The sequence below is a fragment of the Lissotriton vulgaris genome, chromosome 4_1, assembly GCF_964263255.1.
Source record: "Lissotriton vulgaris chromosome 4_1, aLisVul1.2, whole genome shotgun sequence".
Taxonomy (NCBI): Eukaryota; Metazoa; Chordata; class Amphibia; order Caudata; family Salamandridae; genus Lissotriton; species Lissotriton vulgaris.
In genome coordinates, this window is record NC_141691.1 from 1,733,208,659 (window position 1) to 1,733,228,271 (window position 19,613).

The window sequence follows — 19,613 nt, forward strand, 5'->3', positions numbered from 1 at the left end:
CACTATCAACGTGCAATAGTTACACCTGACTCCCTCTCAGATGCTCCTTTCATCAAAGTTGTTCTGAACTTAGTGCAGTTTCTGGCCTATACACCCGAGTGGCGAGTCCAGGATATTCTGGCAATGATACCGATGTTTCAGCCTCTATCATGGATTTCGGTGAGACTGACTAGGCAGCTAGGCCTCATGGCATCATGCATCCTACTATTGACACATACCAGATGGCATATGAGGGCTCTGCGGTACGACCTGAAGTTTCAGTGGGCGCAGCGTCAGTAGAATCTCCCCAACATGGGCCAGATCTCTGAGGGATCTTCACAGGACCTGCAGTGGTGGCTTACCAACCACGATTGGGTCAGAGGCAGACCTCTCTACCTTCCCCAACCAGATCTCACAGTAGTGACAGGCACGTCATTGCAGGGATGGCTTGGATATCTGGGAGAGGTGAAGATCAGAGGACTCTGGTCTCCAGTGGAATCCGGACTCCACATAACCCTGCTGGAGCTCTGAGCGATTTGCTTGCCATTGCAAGCCTTTCTTCCTTACATCAAAAGAAAGCTGGTCCAGGTGTTCATGGACCACACCACTACCATGTGGTACTGCAACATCAGGGCCGGTGGGGTTGTGGACCCTTTGTTAGAAGGCCCTGCGTCTTTGGACATGGCTGGAACAGCAGGGCATATCCCTGGTGGTTTAACACCTGGTAGGTTCCCTGAATGCCTGGGCGGACAAACTCAGCCATCGATGCCTGGCGGATAATGAATGGTGTCTCCATCCGGAGGTGGAACAAGGTGTCTTTCAGAAGTGGGGAGAGCCTTGGTTAGGTTTGTTTGCCTCCACTGAGAACGTGCAATGTCATTAATTTTGCACGCTGGAGTTTCCAAGATGGCATTTGCTGAGCAACGCTTTTCATCTCTGGTGCAGTTCGGGCCTCCTGTACTACTTTCCGCCAATACCACTCCTGTCAAGAGTGCTCTAGAAGATTCGGAGTGACCCTGCCCAAGTCATTCTTGTGGCTCCGGACTGGGCACTGAGAGTCTGGTATCCTGAGCTTCTTCAACTAAGCATCGATCCTGCGGTCAGGCTGCCCCTTGGGGTGGATATTCTGCTGCAACAGCAGGAGAGGGTCTTCCACCCGAACCAGTCAACTCTACGCCGCCTTGCGTGGAGATTGGGCAGCAGCAGTTGACAGCATTTGACCTTCCTCCCGAAGTCAGTACTGTTATTTTGGCAGCAATGCGTCCTTCTACCAAGACCTTGTACGCCTGATGGTGGCAAACGTTTGTTAAATATTGTACAGGAAGGTCTATTGATCCTCTTTCTGCTCCCCTCTCTCAAGTTCTTCACTTTTTTTTTAGCCTTGCCAGCAGGGCTCTACTCTGGGCCCTCTTGGGGTATCTTTTGCCCTTGTCTGCCTTCTTGAGGCTGCCAGACCACCCTCCTCATTTATATCCCCTATTGTAAATAGATTTCTTAAGGGGCTTGTACATATTTTCCCACCTGCCCTATTCATCATGCCTCAGTTGGACTTCAGTTTGGTTCTCACCTTCCTGATGTGTGCTTCTTCCGAACCTCTGTGCAACTGCCCTTTCTAGCTTCTTACCATTAAAACAGCCTTTTTAGTTGTAATAAATTATGCCGGAAGGGTGAGCGAATTGCGCGCCTCCTTACTTGACCATCTTCTCTGAAAAGTTAGTACTTCACACTAGGGCCTCTCTCTTACTAAAAGTGGTAACACCATTCCACGTGGGGCAATCATTCACCTTGCCCACCTTCTATGCTCCTCCACACCCTTCTAAAGAGGAGGAGCGACTCTACCATCTGGACCCAAAATAGCGTTGTTGTTCTACCTTGAATGTACTACAGAGTTCCGGGTGGACGACCAACTCTTCGTGGGGTACGTTGGATCAAAGAAAGGTTGTCCTGTGCAGAACAAGAATGTCTCAAAATTTGCAATGCTCTGGCCAACAAACAGCCTCCTGAAAGCTTAAGGGCCCCAGTCTACCAGAGCTAAGGCTGCCACCACAGCATTGCTACGTAGAGTTCCAGTACTTGACATTTGTCAGGCATCAATATGGAGATATCTGCACACGTTCACCAAGCACTACTGTCTGGACAGTCAAGTCTGCATGGATGGCCTTTGTGGCAACTCTGTCCTTCAGGACTTTCTGGTCTAAACTTGTCCGCAGTCCCTCCTCCAGGCATGGTATTGCTTGGGAGTCTATTCTAAGGTAAGGAATCTGCGGCTAGATGTCTGTATCAGATGGACACTGTATTTACCTTCAGTAACACCTTATCTGGTAGAGACATGATCTTGCCACAGATTTCTTACTGACCCACACATCCTCCCCGCACTGAGGACAGGTTTTTAGGGTTAATGCTGATCCTTTCAGGACCCTAGTTTTTCTAAACACATTACTGATAGTGCACTTCATGGCTCTGTGCTCCTGGTGTGGAAAGTCATGAAAAGTAACTGAACTCAGCAAGTCGAAGTGGCACCTATATAGGTAACGCAGACATCACTTCCAGCGCAGATTGCACTGACATCACTCTGAGCCGACCGGCGCCACCTACTTGCACACTAGCCTATTGCTCGAGCAAAAGTCTTTCGGATCCAGCCTGATGCCTGGGAAATTGTATGTTAAGGAGTCTGCCGATAGATCATGTTTCTACCAGAAATGGCGTTACCGTAGATAAGCAACTTGTCTGTCTGGTCCATCTTGAGCTCGATTTGCCCGTGTGCTGCTTTCAAGTCGCATCCTTGCCACAGCAAAAAAATTGATTGTAGTGGGGGTTATTCCCCCACCCCAACCCCCCTTCCCAATTTTTTTTTTCTGTAACAAGGCGTTCATTATTAAATACAGGGTATTTTGGTTTTTAGGGTTTTGCCTATGCTGATAGGTGAACTGATTAATTTTAGTGTTGCTAATTATCTTGCCAATTGTCCACTTTTGTGCCTTTGTAGCTGCAACCTGTAAACCATGTTCATTTTTTCATGGATGAGGAGGGATGGTTGTAAATTCCTTATGAGGGGACATGTTGGGAAGCAAAGAGTGTGCAAAGGTGAGGACAACAGAAACTGGTAGCTGGCTTGAAATTGGGATTTAGAGACGTCTGTGTTGTGAATGTTCTGTGTTGTACACAACAGAGCATGGAGCAAAATGATACATTACACCCACTTCCCATGAGATGGAGAAAGGTGTAAATCTGATTGCAGGGATTTGAGAACATAGTCTCAGGACGGTGCCGAAGGCGTTGTGTTTACACTTTGTCGGCTTGAGTCATCCATAACTGTTGCCTGGGAGCCTGGCCTTGGCTTTTAACTTAAGCAGTAATAAAAATCTAGAATATCAAATGAGCAAAAAAGGTGCAGTCAAATCTCAGGTGGCAGAAGCTGAATAGTAATTATAGTAGTTTTGCAGGAGTAAGGCAGTGGTCAGGGCAGGCTCTGTGGTAACGGCTCTTAATTAGTCTGGCATGGAAAGACGTTTCAGTCACTTTCAACCTTCAGCTTGTCTGTTCCTCTTTGGTGTGTTCCAGCTATTAGGTTGTGTTGGCAAACAACACAGAGGGTGCTACATGGCATGGCTCATTCAATGTCCAGGCACACTTTTTTTCAGATGCAGATTTTTTATTTTTAGTTTGTGAGCAGTTGTGCTGTTCACAGGCATATTTTACGCAGGCATGGGGAGTTATCAGAAGGGCGGCCTTGAGGGGCATCATTAAGGCAACACTGTACATCCACAGGTAAGGCTAGCACTTTTGCACTCTTTGAGGCTAGCACCTTCATTTTCTTTACGACTGTATATGAAAGGCTCTCTGTTCAGTCCAATGGAACAGGGTATCTATGTAACCCCACCTTGTGCTATGAAGCACACAGCTCTGAATAACAACAGAGGACTGCTCATAAAGTGTAGAATCCGGTGCATGTCAGAGCGTTTATCTGGGTCTCATGGATGGTGAATGTTTAAATGTTTTAAGGATGGTAAATAGCTTGTTTAAAGAACATGTTAATAGGCACATTTTTGTTCCTAGATGCTTGTTAATGAATACTTTTCCATTCTTTGTAGGGACGACTCGAGCCAAGAAGACAACATTTGGAAGGGAATCCTCTCTGTCATATTCTTCTTTCTAATTGTTAGTGTTTTAGCTTTTCCAAATGGTAAGTAGCCACGTGTCTACTGATTGTGTTCATGGTTTGGAAATCCCATAACTTCATATGTGGCCGATTTGGATGTGCGCAGGTACAACACTAGCAATAACCCAATGAGTGTTTCTGCTTTGCCGTGGTTGGGCTCATACCACTGTCCTTGTGCTAGAGAGCCCGCCAGGCGATCCGTGGGATTGCCCAGTGCCAATGTCCTTAAGTCAGTAATGGTACAGGGAAGCCTTTCTCCCAGGATGTCCGTACATAAGCGAGTGGATCTCCTGTCTGCCATGGGAGGGAATGATGCCGGTTTCTCAAGTGGTTCTCTGGCAGCTACTGCTAATACCCAATGCTCCTCAGTGTTCTGGTGTCTTAACTAATTCAAGAACAGCTTCATCATATTGCTTCCCTATTAAATCCTTCGAATTAAATCAAAAGAATGAAATGCATCCCACCGTTTGATTGGTTGTGTGCCAAGCAGTATTGTTAGTTGTGGGAGGTGGCCGGGATCAAACGCAGTCAAACAATTCAGTATCGAAATGTAAAAACCGGTTTCTGTGAGGATTCCCTTGGTTACGGTAGCTTTGATTGAGCCACGAGGCCTTCCCCACATCACATGAACAGTGGAAATAAAACAATATTACAGTAAAGAAAAAAGCACAATAATGTCCCCAGTTTGATTAAAACAAAACACATTTGGTTAAAATGTCTCAAGCTAAGCATTTTTGTTCTGCTAATTAGCTGTATGCTGCAAAAAATGTGTTTCTATTTTATTTAAAGCCAAATTTAAAAGAAGCAGGCTTATAGCAATGGGCAAGTTTATGAATCGTGTATATCATGATGTATATCTAATCCTGCATCCCCCTCTTTGGTAGTTCCTGCATGCGAAATGCTGGACCATGAATTTCCTGCTTTCATGTGTTTGACTTTGAGTAAATGTTGCTTATTTTGGTTGCTGTTCGAATGCCGATTTGTCTTTGATCATACTGAGGTGCAAATGTTTAAAAACACAAATATTCTAACGGATTAGCCAAAATAGGTGCCATCATTTATTTAGTTAGTGTCACTGTCCAGAAATCCAAAATGTCAGCTACTCATGTCCAGAGTAAGCATGAACAAAATGTCGACCAGGCGGAGTACCATGGGTAGTCTGAGGTGCGGTAACAAAGTACACATTGCACTATAATCATGAACTGATCATTGAAACTGATTGTGAAATACAAAATCACAATTTGTTATTGCAAATGTTAATGAAAAACATTCAATAATGTGCCAAACAAGTACATCAATTAACCTACTTTTCCTCCATCTTCATCAATACCCTAACTTCATTAGACGTTCGATTACATTTCACATATTCCTTATCCCTTCCATCAGGGCCGGCTCTAGGCTCATGGTGGCCCTGTGCAGGGAGCGTAGGTGGGGGCCCCAGAAGAGGGGGTCCGGACGGGGCGGAGCTCAGGAAGGTGTTTAATAATACATCCAGAAAAGTCGTTAGATGACCAGTACCTGCGGGCCTCCCTCTCTATGTATATCACATGTGTCTACGGGACGCCCCAGCTGAGGAGTGAGGTGCTCTGGCAGAGCTGGGTGAGTCCCAGTAACGGACAGCAGGACTGCTAGAGAGAGAGATAGCAGTGAGTTCCTTCCCCTGGAGTAACCATATTTATTTATTTATTTATTTATTTATAGGCTTATTACGCGCCGGCATCACACCCGAAGGTGTATCTCCGCGCGGAGCTGTGAGGTGAACAGGTCGAGAGAGCTCCTCCTAGAATAGTGCTGTCTTTAGGCATTTCCTGAAAGCTGAGTGACTCGGGCATTCTCTAAGAGAAAGGGGGAGGTTGTTCCATAGACGTGGACCCATGATGGAGAGGGCGCGGCCTCCCTGTCTGGTCATATGTGCTCTCCGCGCTCCACCGGGGCCTGCGCCTGGCTGTGTCAAACTGAAAGCGCTCGGGTTGGCCCGGTCGCTCCCCTGCCCCCGAGCTCTAGGGGCCCCCAGGAGTCGCTGGGACTTGGAGCCATATTTCAACTGTCTGCCGCTTAATAGTGCAGAAATACCCTTTCTCTCCATTTTTATTGGCACAGGCGGAGCAGGGGGCCTAAAGAAATCAATCACCACCAGTTTACATGGGAGGCCGCGCCCGCTGCCTGTGCCACTGACTGGAAGACAGACAGCGACCTACGAGTCGATGGATGCAGCACCAGCAAATTGAATGCGGCGGGCCCCCTGCCGCTCGGAGAAAGTGTCAGTGATTCCGAAATGTAATACTCGGCAATGATTAGGCCTTCTGCTGGCTGGGACTCGAGCCATATACTGCCGCTTAATTTAATGCAAAATAGTCCCCCCGACTCCACCTTTATTATAGGCCCTGCAGGCACACAGGCGGAGAGGGGCCTAAAGGAAATCAGTGGCCGGCGCTGCCACTGGAAGACAGACAGCGGGCGGCCTACCTCGATGCGGCAAAACTCCCGGCTGCAGTGCAGTAAATTCGCCCCTCCGACCTCAAGCATTAACAGTTAAACTCACGCCCGGCTACCTATCGTCATATGACTCGCTTGCTTGCTATGACGCGTCGCGATAGTCAGTCAGTGCCACAAACAGTGTGCAGAAATATCATTATCAATCATCTGAGAGAATGGATCTATTCTGCCCTTACCCGGCAGGTGCGTTCACACTTCTTTACTTTATTCTCAGTCTGAGCTCAGGGGCCGCTCCGCTTTTGTCCGACTCCGACGTCGACGACCACCAAATGGCTGGACTGTGCAGAGAGAGTCATATGCCACCAGTCCCACAAGTTAGTTACGCACGTGGGGAAGTCAAGCAGCAGGTTAGGTTGAGTCTGCGCGCTGCCGCAGATCACTCTATCCTGGCTTCCGGCGTGTGTGCCAGCCAGCCGGGTGTCAGTCATGATGATTTGAAACACCCCAGCGCCCCTGCTGCCCAATCAGGAACGAGGTCGGTGCGGACTCGGAGCCAGAGGCCAGGGAAGTTAAAGGGAGGAGGGGGGGGCGACTCACTGTGTCAGGGCTTGGAACTGTGACTGTCGGACTCGGAACTTAGTATTGGAAGCCGGGGTCGGAGCCGGAGGCCGCCAAATCCTGCCAGGGGGCCGCCAGTGCCACGATGTATCATTGATCCTTCCAATCCGATTCTCGTCGTGGCAGCCCCTGGGGTTTGGTGGCCCTGTGCAGGTGCACACTTTGCACATGCCTAGGGCCGGCCCTGCTTCCATCCACACGAATTCGCACCCGTAGACCGCTTCCTTTATAGAAACAAACAGTTTAAACCAATGCTCATAATCCAGTCTTTACAGGAAGTACTATCTACAGTAGGTTGTGAGATTTAACCCACACGCCATTCGGAACCTACCAAGATTCGCTTCTTTTGTGCACATCTCAGTGTTTAGTGACTGTGAAAGGGACCCTGGGGGGAGCTTGAGGTTGCAGAAAGGCTTAAGCATTCATGTTTGCCGATATAGTAGAGGAAACCTCCGTTCCAATGGACCTCTATAAATCCCTTCCTGACCTTTGGTCCCCACTCTTAACAAAAGTACTGAACGCAGCTAAAGAAAGCACCCTCCCTAAATCTTGGTCAACATCAATCCTAATTCCCATCTTCAAGAAAGGGAACAGAGACAGTCCTTCCTGCTACCGACCCATCTCACTTCTGGATTCTGTGGGTAAGATGGCAGGAAGGATTCTCCTCAATCGTCTACAGGAATGGTCTCAGGAACACAACGTCCTCTCAGATCTTCAGTACGGGTTCAGGGCCGGCCTGAGCACCGTGGACCAAGTTCTGAACCTAACCCTACTGGCCGCAAAGTACACAAGTGTCAAAAAAACCAGTCTCCATCTAGTCTACGTTGACCTTACGGCAGCATTTGACTGTGTGGTACACACAAAACTATGGCTAATAATGCAGGACATGGGGATTGACCCCCCAATCATAGACTTTCTACGCGAGTTATACTCTGACGCCACAGGCAAGGTAAGATACGGGCTGGAAGGACAACTCACAGACAGCTTCCTAATACGGAAGGGGGTCAGGCAGGGGTGTGTACTGGCCCCTTTCTTATTTACGCTGTATACCAACGGCCTAGAGGCAGCACTGCTCCAGGGCACAAAAGATTTTCCAACAGCAGGACGGCGACCAATTCCAGCACTGCTATACGCCGACGATGCGGTGATTCTTGCCCGAACTCCGATACAGCTGCAAAAAGCTGTAAATTACTACTGTACCTTCATGACCAACCTCAATCTGAAAGTAAATATAAAGAAAACTTTCGTGATGCATGTCGGCAGTAAAAGGAAAAGGATGAAAACAATTTTAGTAGATAACACACCACTCGAAACAACAAGAACCTACCCATATCTCGGAATTACCATCGATGAGGAGTTCAAATGGAAAGATGCAATTAACTCCCGCAAGTTATCGCTCATACGAACAGTCGGCGCTCTAAAAGCCTTTTCTCTCCGTCTAGGGAAAAAACCCCTGGCGGAGATGTTAAAGATATATAACGCAAAATGCATCACCACGGCTATCTTCGGTGCAGGAGTTTGGGGAATGGCAAACGCTGAGCAAATCCAAAAGGTTGAAAACATCTTCCTCAAATTCTTACTAGCAGTCCCTAAGAGCACGACCACCCTTGGATGCCATTTAGAACTTGGACTAGAATATATCTCAGATCTGATCAAGATCCAACCCATAATGCTATGGCGAAGAATATGGGCAACGGAAGAATGTACACTCACAAGAGCAATCATTGAGGACTGTATGAACTTAGAACACATGGAAAAGATCAGGTGGCTTCATTATGTAAAAACCTTCCTCACAGATATTGGCCTATCGAGGTTCTTCAACGACCCACAGTCAGTCACAGACATAGCAAAAAAGGAACTAAAAAAGATATGTCTGTCCCACTTAAACCAACTAAGACTGATGTCAGAAATAGGTAAACCAGCAGTTCAACATAGCCTCATGATACAATCTGTTCCATCCATACAACCATATCTACAGGAAGACCTGACACACTTTGAAAAGCTACTGTTAACCCGTTTTAGGTTCAATCTTTTCCACATCATGGTTTCATTCCCCACCCAAAACAACTGGACATACACTAGAACACCATGTCCCTGTGACTCCACCTCTCCGCAGTCCACAATCCATGTCCTCTTCTTCTGTACCTTCTACACACCATTCCGGAAGAGATGGATCCTACCTATCCTAAAAGTAATGAAGATCAGAAGATGTCGCCCAGCATTTTTGGCACTGCAGCATTTGGACAATCTACTAGTCTCAAGAGCCGTGGCGCACTATCTTAGAGTGTGCCTTAAACACCGTACGAACTTATGAGCACTCCGTGAACCTATTTAAAAACGGCCTCTAGTAAATGCATTTGTACAGAATACAGTGAACAAATTTTTAATTCAGATCATGTACTTTTTAAATGTATCTATTTTATCAGTGTTTTTTACAGTATAAATTTGTACTTTTGTGGTTTTCATATTGAAATCCGAATAAAGTTAATTTTGAATACTTTGAATACTTTGTATCATTGATCCTTCCAATCCGATTCTCGTCGTGGCAGCCCCTGGGGTTTGGTGGCCCTGTGCAGGTGCACACTTTGCACATGCCTAGGGCCGGCCCTGCTTCCATCCACACGAATTCGCACCCGTAGACCGCTTCCTTTATAGAAACAAACAGTTTAAACCAATGCTCATAATCCAGTCTTTACAGGAAGTACTATCTACAGTAGGTTGTGAGATTTAACCCACACGCCATTCGGAACCTACCAAGATTCGCTTCTTTTGTGCACATCTCAGTGTTTAGTGACTGTGAAAGGGACCCTGGGGGGAGCTTGAGGTTGCAGAAAGGCTTAAGCATTCATGTTTGCCGATATAGTAGAGGAAACCTCCACTCCAAATGTCTAGCCAGAGCAATCTGTATTTTTAATCCCTCTCTAGAGAAATGGCACTGATGAGAGATGGCGAAGAAACCTGCTGACGAGCTGGAAGAATAGCTTGTCTGTCCTTTTAGGTGGCTTCACGACTGAGGAGATAGTGTGAAGTGAAGTAATTGGCGTGTGCTAGGTTGTTCTGTTTGAACATTGGAACATGAATGCCCTGCTCCTGTGTCCACGACTGCACTGCAAGGAGGTTTATTGACGCCCATCCCCAGGGATCTTAAATCAATGTTCCTTCTTCTGCACTGTGCTCCTCTTTGCGAGTACCATTTTTTTCATTTTGTGAGGCTTTCGAAGTAATCCTGACATCAGTAGATAAATAGAATTGTGGCAGAACGCCATATTGCTTCGTTTATAATTTGCTTGGCTTCATGTTGCCATTTTTGTCCGCTGGCTTCTTCTTTTTCAAGAAGCTTAACTCAGACAAACCTTCGTTCTTCGCATTTCATATTTGTTTTTTAAAATAACTGTTGCCACTCCTTTTTTTTGTGTCTGTTTTGTGACACATTTTTTTCTGGTTTTGATTCCTCACCATCTCGTGTTTTCAACTCTCCCTTCCTTTCCAGGTACACCCCCGTACATTTCTCACCAGCGCTCATTTCACAAAAATGTGCTGTCTCTGGGCTTGGCTTTGTTGTTCATCCCTTATTATTGCCTTCGCCTCTTTCAATTGCTGTGTGCTCTTCTCGCTGTTTGCTCTGTCAGGGCTAATTACCGTAATCCCCATGATTCTGTTTGCGCCCTTAGAAAGAATCCTACCACGGACATCGGCTGCTTATCAACTATTATTGAATACATTCGCATTTTTCACCTAGAAAGAAGTGAAGTAAAAATGTGCTCTCCTGGGGGTGTTTTTGAATCTGTTGTGGATTGTTAAAATATAAACACTGCCTGAAGGTGATGTCATGAAGAAGTGTTATGTAGGCTGGGGTATTTGGTGCAAGTGCTGAAGTGCTTTGTCCTCTTGCTTTATATACTCTTCTGCATATTGATTCCTCACCACTTTTCTATCTTGAACATATCTCCCTCTGAGCGATTAGACTCTTGGTCACACTGCAGTTCTTCTCTCTGGGTGTGGCATCTCAGTTAACCCTTCTCTCATCTCCTGACCGTGCCACCCTTCCAAAGGGGTCAGTCTCTCCTGCACCCACCTCGCTGGGCAGCACGGGGTGTCCACCATCCAACTCTGCACTCTGTACTCTTCCACTTCATGTCCACCCACATGAATGTTCTCCTAATGCTCCTGCAGTTTTGACACATGTTCTACATACCTAGCGCACTGCGAGGATTCCAAAGTGGAGCCCTAAAGAGTACAACCAAATCTCTGTTTGCTCACTGGCTGGAAATCTTACCTCCTTGAGATTTGGAACACACGTCAGGTTTTCAGACCGGCAGTATCAGCCAACTGGTGCCGATTTACAGATTTGGCGCGCTTTCCCAGATTGCAGTGTTGCTAAGGATAACTGAATGTGCCTCGCACAGGTTGGGACGGTGCACCCATGTACAGAACACAATGTACCATCCCCCTTGCAGACACAAACTGACCGTTCCAGTGAGATTGCACCAGTTAAAGTCAAAGATGTTGCTTGGCCTAATGTTTAAGAGGGGGCAGGGATCCTCCTGCAGGCAGATGCTTTTTGAGACTGCACCCACCAGTGAAGGAGTGCCGGGCTGTGTTTGTGACTGCATCCACCTGTGAAGGAGTGCTGGGCTGTGTTTGTGACTGCACCCACCTGTGAAGGAGAGCTGGGCTGTGTTTGTGACTGCACCCACCTGTGAATGAGTGCTGGGCTGTGTTTGTGACTGCACCCACCTGTGAAGGAGACCTGGGCTGTGTTTGTGACTGCACCCACCTGTGAAGGAGAGCTGGGCTGTGTTTGTGACTGCACCCACCTGTGAGGGAGTGCTGGGCTGTGTTTGTGACTGCACCCACCCGTGAGGGAGTGCTGGGCTGTGTTTGTGACTGCACCCACCTGTGAAGGAGAGCTGGGCTGTGTTTGTGACTGCACCCACCTGTGAGGGAGTGCTGGGCTGTGTTTGTGACTGCACCCACCTGTGAATGAGTGCTGGCTGTGTCTGGGACTCCTGTGGTCTCTCCCTGTGGGCAGCTTTGTGGGCCATACTGACTATGCGCCGCCCCATATGTGGTGCAAAATCTGGGCTCCAGCGAGTGTCTAGTTTGCTCCCGTGCCCACTCTGTAATTCGGCCCGGACACAAGGGCACGGACTTTACCTCGTTTGCACGGGGCCACACCCCATGAAAATTGCTATCATGATTCATATTACATTTGCGTTAAGGTAGTAAGCTTTTCATTACCAACTTCCTACCGTTGAAAGCTCAAACTGCATACCTTTAGGTTCATAGCTCTCTTCTCATCCTTACTGTTAAAAACCTACAATCATAATTGTAAGTTTCGAATTGTAACAAAACCAAAAAAACATCCGGTTCTTTTTTGCTTACACGGTTTGATCATTTTACTGATATTTTGAGGTCTTAGATGTCTCGAAGTAAGCGTATAACAGTGTGTTTCACAATTCAGTTTAGAAATCTCAAAAAGATAAATTTAGCCTAAGCAACTTCCTGCCCTGTGGTTAATTGCTTTTGTGTCTGACATTCTGAAACAAGATTGGCCGCTTACCTTTGAGATAGAAATAACATGTCCGTGCTAAATTGCAGATAGCCTCTTTGCTGCTCTGCCTTTGGAAAAGTAAACGTCTAGGTGATTTCCCCCAGCCCCTCTCCCCCCCCCCTTCCTCCCCCGCACGTATCCGGTAAACGAATGTCCGTTTGCCTGTACAAAGAATTTTACATCTTTTACATCAATTTTTACATCTGAATATCTGGTCTGAATGTTCACATATTTGCTAAGACGGTTGCAGCCTGACATTTTCGCTAAATGTAGTGTGCTAGTGAATATGACGTTGTTTGCTAATACTTCAGTTATCTTCCTGTATTGTACCTTGCCTAATTCTTCATTTTATAAACCAAAATTAGGTATCCGCAATCGGGTATCGCATAAGCATTACTGGACGGACTCTGTATTTTGAATACTTATTTCAGTTTCTGGGGCATAGCCAGACGTTGGTGCTCAGGCAAGTGTCCAGCTGCACCATAACCTTCAGCGTCTACTTTATTGATATGTACAGAGATGTGATGTTTGTTTGATGCATCTTTTGCCCTGTAGGATGGTTTTCAAAACCCAGGGTTCCGAAAAGGTGCCTCTGTTCTCTGTTTTGGAGACCTTTTTTCTTTCTTGAGGAAAGTGTGCCTCGATCGGGCTCAAGTAATCTTAAAATCCCCAGACTGGTCATGAAGAGTGTGATGTGTGGACCTGATGCACCTCTGCTTATGCCCCCCCCCCTCCACTATGTCTCCTACACAGGGTAGAGCTGTTCTCGGGATTGCAGGGTCTGGTACTGCAACCCAACCTCCAGAGCCTCCACCTTCATGCCTGGAGCGTAAGCAGAGTAAGTAATCTGAGTACTTTCTCTCTACCTTGCGTAAATGTGGATGTTATCCACAATGCCTGTAGACACTCCACCAAAACAGTATATTCTAGGAGCTAGGGCAGGTTTGTCCCATGGTATACAAACAAGTCAGTAGAGCCTAATAAGGCCCCCTTATCTGTCTGTTGTTAGCCCAACAGGGGTGATCAGTGGGTACAATAATGGGCTACTTATCCATCTTGTCGGCATCTCTCTTTCTCCCACACCAACCTTCTCTATTCATATCGCTGAAAATCACGACCCTTGTTCTAGTGTTTGCACAATTGCGAATCCTACTTTTAAAGCAGTTTTTCCTGTAGCTATTATATTGGTGAGGTGTGTCCGTGAGTTGCAGGTGCTAAGTGACAAGCTATCCTTCACTATCTTTTTTCCAGACAAGCTGGTTCTTAGAACCAAGCTGGTCACACCCTTTCATATGGGGCTGTCCATCCCGTTACCTGCATTCTTTCCTCCTCTGCACCATGCTACTAAAAAGATAGAGAAACTTCCTTGACTGGACCCAAGAGAGCAGTCTGCTTTTACATTGATTGTACCAAGGAGTTCCAAATTAATCATCGGCTTTGGATAGCTAAGTTGGAAAGACGAAGGGCAAAGCCATTCAGAAGAGGACAATGTCAAGGTGAGTCATCTTATGCATTAAGATACGCTACACATTGGTTCACATGCTACCAGAGTAAAATCTTCGACATCAGCTCCTGCAAGGGAATTTCCTATTGGAGGCACCTTGCCCGAGTGCTTCTCCCATACCCTCTCCTCGTTGCTATCTCTATTTATTCTTCTCCCCATCCTCTGTGCTCTTTTGCCATCTCTGCCCTTGGTGTTGCTTCCCCTACACCCTCACTGTTCATCTCTGTCACCATTGCATCTCGTTCCCCACACTCCAGTTGCTAACCCACACCCTTCTAGGTTGACCCTGGGCTAAAAAAAAAAGATGCTTTTGCATATTTTTTCTTTATTTGTTGTTTCAACTCGGATCAGAAAATAAACGGCCAGTCATTATGTAGGCTTGCAAATGCATGGTGCGTACATTTACAAATGATGTGGCTGGTCACATCATAGGCTTTTTTTAGGTCTCGGCTAGCGTAGGCTGCGCGCATGCGCAGTCTTGCTGGCGAGATTTAATGAGATATAGAGAGAATATCACTAGCGATGTTCAGTCCTGCCCCTCTTCTCCATTGGCTGGCCTCTTAAACAGTGGCCAGCCATTGGAGAAGAGGTCCTAGTGACGTTCTTCTTTCTATCTAAGCCCCGTCCTTTTCAGACTGGGTTCCTTGCCTTACGTTTGTGGTGAAAGGTTTCTTATCTTCTTTATGGGTCCAGATGGCCCCATAAAGAAGATAAGGAACCTTTTACCCCAGCAGGAAGTCGGGGCGCCCAGTCTGAAAGGGACGGAGCTAAAATCCTACTGGCCCAAACCATCTCAAAACAGCTTGCAAGGTTTATTTTGTCTTGCAAAGTGAAGTTTGCTTACTGGAACGTATAACTATAATGTATAATATAGAAACGTGGTTGTTATAGAGTCAGGGGCAAGATGGCTGCTCTCTGAAGCAGCTCTGACGACCTAGTTTGACTATCCGCCCATAATCCTGTTTACAGCGGTCCATCAGCAGCCGTGGGCAGCTGAATCGGAATGGGAATAATGTTCTGACCATTTGAGCCCTGGAGCGGAGGGCGAGCGACCCTACTAAACTTGAAGCCGGAGGCGTATTACGACGGCAAGATGGCGGCTGCCGTACGTGTGCTGTTTGGCCGGAGCTGCTAGGAACCTGTGTTGCAAGTTTGGGCTGCGACCCTTTGTGGGTGTCTGGCTCTTTGTGGGTGTCTGGCTCTTTGTGGGTGTGTCTGGCTCTGTGGGGGTGTCTGGCTCTGTGGGGGTGTCTGGCTCTGTGGGGGTGTCTGGCTCTGTGGGGGTGTCTGGCTCTGTGTGGGTGTCTGGCTCTGTGTGGGTGTCTGGCTCTGTGTGTGTGTCTGGCTCTGTGTGTGTGTCTGGCTCTGTGTGTGTGTCTGGCTCTGTGTGTGTGTCTGGCTCTGTGTGTGTGTCTGGCTCTGTGTGTGTGTCTGGCTCTGTGTGTGTGTCTGGCTCTTGTGTGTGTGTCTGGCTCTGTGTGTGTGTCTGGCTCTGTGTGTGTGTCTGGCTCTGTGTGTGTGTCTGGCTCTGTGTGTGTGTCTGGCTCTGTGTGTGTGTGTCTGGCTCTGTGTGTGTGTCTGGCTGTGTGTGTGTGTCTGGCTGTGTGTGTGTGTCTGGCTCTGTGTGTGTGTCTGGCTCTGTGTGTGTGTCTGGCTCTGTGTGTGTGTCTGGCTCTGTGTGTGTGTCTGGCTCTGTGTGTGTGTCTGGCTCTGTGTGTGTGTCTGGCTCTGTGTGTGTGTCTGGCTCTGTGTGTGTGTCTGGCTCTGTGTGTGTGTCTGGCTCTGTGTGTGTGTCTGGCTCTGTGTGTGTGTCTGGCTCTGTGTGTGTGTCTGGCTCTGTGTGTGTGTCTGGCTCTGTGTGTGTGTCTGGCTCTGTGTGTGTGTCTGGCTCTGTGTGTGTGTCTGGCTCTGTGTGTGTGTCTGGCTCTGTGTGTGTGTCTGGCTCTGTGTGTGTGTCTGGCTCTGTGTGTGTGTCTGGCTCTGTGTGTGTGTCTGGCTCTGTGTGTGTGTCTGGCTCTGTGTGTGTGTCTGGCTCTGTGTGTGTGTCTGGCTCTGTGTGTGTGTCTGGCTCTGTGTGTGTGTCTGGCTCTGTGTGTGTGTCTGGCTCTGTGTGTGTGTCTGGCTCTGTGTGTGTGTCTGGCTCTGTGTGTGTGTCTGGCTCTGTGTGTGTGTCTGGCTCTGTGTGTGTGTCTGGCTCTGTGTGTGTGTCTGGCTCTGTGTGTGTGTCTGGCTCTGTGTGTGTGTCTGGCTCTGTGTGTGTGTCTGGCTCTGTGTGTGTGTCTGGCTCTGTGTGTGTGTCTGGCTCTGTGTGTGTGTCTGGCTCTGTGTGTGTGTCTGGCTCTGTGTGTGTGTCTGGCTCTGTGTGTGTGTCTGGCTCTGTGTGTGTGTCTGGCTCTGTGTGTGTGTCTGGCTCTGTGTGTGTGTCTGGCTCTGTGTGTGTGTCTGGCTCTGTGTGTGTGTCTGGCTCTGTGTGTGTGTCTGGCTCTGTGTGTGTGTCTGGCTCTGTGTGTGTGTCTGGCTCTGTGTGTGTGTCTGGCTCTGTGTGTGTGTCTGGCTCTGTGTGTGTGTCTGGCTCTGTGTGTGTGTCTGGCTCTGTGTGTGTGTCTGGCTCTGTGTGTGTGTCTGGCTCTGTGTGTGTGTCTGGCTCTGTGTGTGTGTCTGGCTCTGTGTGTGTGTCTGGCTCTGTGTGTGTGTCTGGCTCTGTGTGTGTGTCTGGCTCTGTGTGTGTGTCTGGCTCTGTGTGTGTGTCTGGCTCTGTGTGTGTGTCTGGCTCTGTGTGTGTGTCTGGCTCTGTGTGTGTGTCTGGCTCTGTGTGTGTGTCTGGCTCTGTGTGTGTGTCTGGCTCTGTGTGTGTGTCTGGCTCTGTGTGTGTGTCTGGCTCTGTGTGTGTGTCTGGCTCTGTGTGTGTGTCTGGCTCTGTGTGTGTGTCCGGCTCTGTGTGTGTGTCCGTATTTGTGTGTTGGGCTCTGTGTGTGTGGCTGTGTGTGTGTGTGTGTGTGTGTGGGGCTGTGTGTGTGTGTGGCTTTGTCTGTGTGTGTGTGTGTGTGTGTGTGTGTGCAAATGCAATAGGTCTCGCATTTGCGAGAGATTAAGCTATTGGCATTGTAAATGACAATGCCATTTATTTATCTGTTTTCAAAACCAACATATAAATAAAAAAAATTGTAATTTACAATGCCAATAGCTCTAACTTTTGCAAAGGCGAGACCGTTGCATTGTAAATGCTTGTTTTCCTTATTTAGCCATGATGAACTGAAAATCCATTGACAAAGCCAATAGATCCCAAATGCAAGACCTGTTGGCTTTGCCTGTCTTTGTTTGGTTTGACCATAACTTTTTTGTTTTGACACCATTTACACCTCAATTAACTGTCACTTAGTGTAGTCGGCTATGATCCCCCATGACTATTTTGATGAAGACGAGCAGGGGTGGGAGTGGGGCAGAAGGTATTGGGGGTAAAAAATATATGTTTAAGCATTGTAGTTCACACAGGGCTAATTTTTGCACCTACAGCCAAAACGCTCTAAATAAATTGACACCAAATTTGGAAAGAAAATAGAACTTTACTTAGGAAGCTTGCTTTCATTAGTGTGGTGTAAATCCGTTCAGAGTTTTTTTGAGATATAACTAAAAAAAGTTAATGGTTGGCGTAAAAGGGTTAACACTTGTATATCTGTGCTATTTTGAGATTTTATTAAAATTAAAAATTGCATTTATATAGCACTAACTACCACATATAAGACACTGAAGCTCTTCGTGGTGAGTAGCTGGCTACTCAGAGGGCCAAAGTTAGTGGTCAATCTATTAGTTAATGGGAGTAGTCATTTATTCAAACATGGAAGCATTTTATCTCAGCTGTGTAGGACACAGAGTCCCATTATACTTTTAAAGTTAATTTGCCTTGTGTCTTTGTCTCTCTGACATTAAGTTTGTAGAATGTAAAATGTAAATGTATTGCGATTTATATAGCGCACGTATCACCCGAAGGCATCAAGGCGCTTGCTTAGGGAACCCGTCCTGGTATTCCCCTGTGAGATACCCCGGCAGGGTATCCTCAAGGTGAAAGCCAGGCATCCCGCCGCGAGGGGCCGTTGTGGAGATTAAGCAAGCTATTGCCCAGAGTCGCAGAGTGTGAACCCGTGAATCAAGTAGGCACCGGAGCGAGAATTGTCGAGTCCATGGACATTTTAGGACTCAAGACCCCGCCGAGCCGGGAATTGAACCCTGGTCCCGGGCTGACCTCTGCTTCCAGGTCTGCCTCCTCTAACCAGTGAGCCACACTTCTCCACTGATTTGTGTTGCACGCAGTTGTCATGAAAAATTCCATCGGAAATCTCTTGCTGCTCCTCAGTAGCCATTGGTAGTTGAAAATCGATGCAAGCGTCCAAAATTACCCAAAGGGTGGGAAATCTGTGAATGCTCAACTGTATTGTATTGTACCATTCCAGCACAGTTACAGCCTACTCAACCCGTTTTTGAGATGATGTTCGGGTATATCTGATCTTTCCAATTTTCTTATGTGCTGCATCTCTTTTGAACCTCTGTGTATTATCAAAACCGCATAATAAGCTGTGCTTTCCCATGCAGGCTGTGTTGAAAATCCTTCTAAAGACTGTAGAATGGTTAATATGTCAAAGCCCGTGTGGGTGCATGAATGAAGGGATTGGCAAACAAACCCTGTGAAATTGGCTTTGTTTTTGTGGCCACCAGTTTGCCCAGTTATGGGTCTAATTTTAAGAAGATTCCTCTATACCACTTCTTAGGGAACGTTTAATTAATCTTTCTTAGCACGCAGACTGCCCTTTGGGCCAAAATACCATAGATATCTAGGTCTGCAGGCTTTCCACAGGACTTCGCCTCTTCACATCCTTATTCTTGTTAGCTGTCTGGGCGTGTTTAGCCATTTTGAATGGTTTCAGTGACTGGTCTGCTCCTTTCTAATGTTCGCTGTTTGACAAGATTAGTCAGCATTCTGTTGTTCATCTCTGGGATGGCTGCCACCATGGCTTTTTGTGATTAAAAATATATTTCTCCAAGGGACAACATATTATAGATGTGTACATATTCTGATAAAAGTATTCTTGTCCCACTATCTTTCTAAATCATTTTAACTTGGTACATTGACACGATTGTATGTGGTTGTCTAGGCAAAGCTATGCTCCTGGTGCAGAGGAAAAAGGAAACTCTGAAGTGGAACTACCCCTGGGGGCAGTAACCCCTTAAAACGTGCCATAGACTTTATAGCCCTGCCATCTTGATTTATTCCTGCCTCACTACTCCGTGCCTGCCACAGATTAGCCATCTCAAGGTGTGCTTTCGTAATTGAGATGGTGTCATATCAGGGGTAAGGCACGATGACCTCA

The 19,613-nt window shown here is 47.1% G+C and overlaps 1 protein-coding gene across 1 annotated transcript in view; it reads left to right on the forward strand.

The window, feature by feature from the left end:
• PTDSS1 (phosphatidylserine synthase 1) overlaps positions 1 to 19,613 on the forward strand; it is a 320,734-nt gene that overhangs the window by 35,682 nt on the left and 265,439 nt on the right. Inside the window, exon 2 of the mRNA XM_086966028.1 lies at positions 4,071 to 4,162. Coding sequence (XP_086822154.1) covers positions 4,071 to 4,162 — 92 coding nt within the window. The remainder of the gene's footprint in view (positions 1 to 4,070; positions 4,163 to 19,613) is intronic.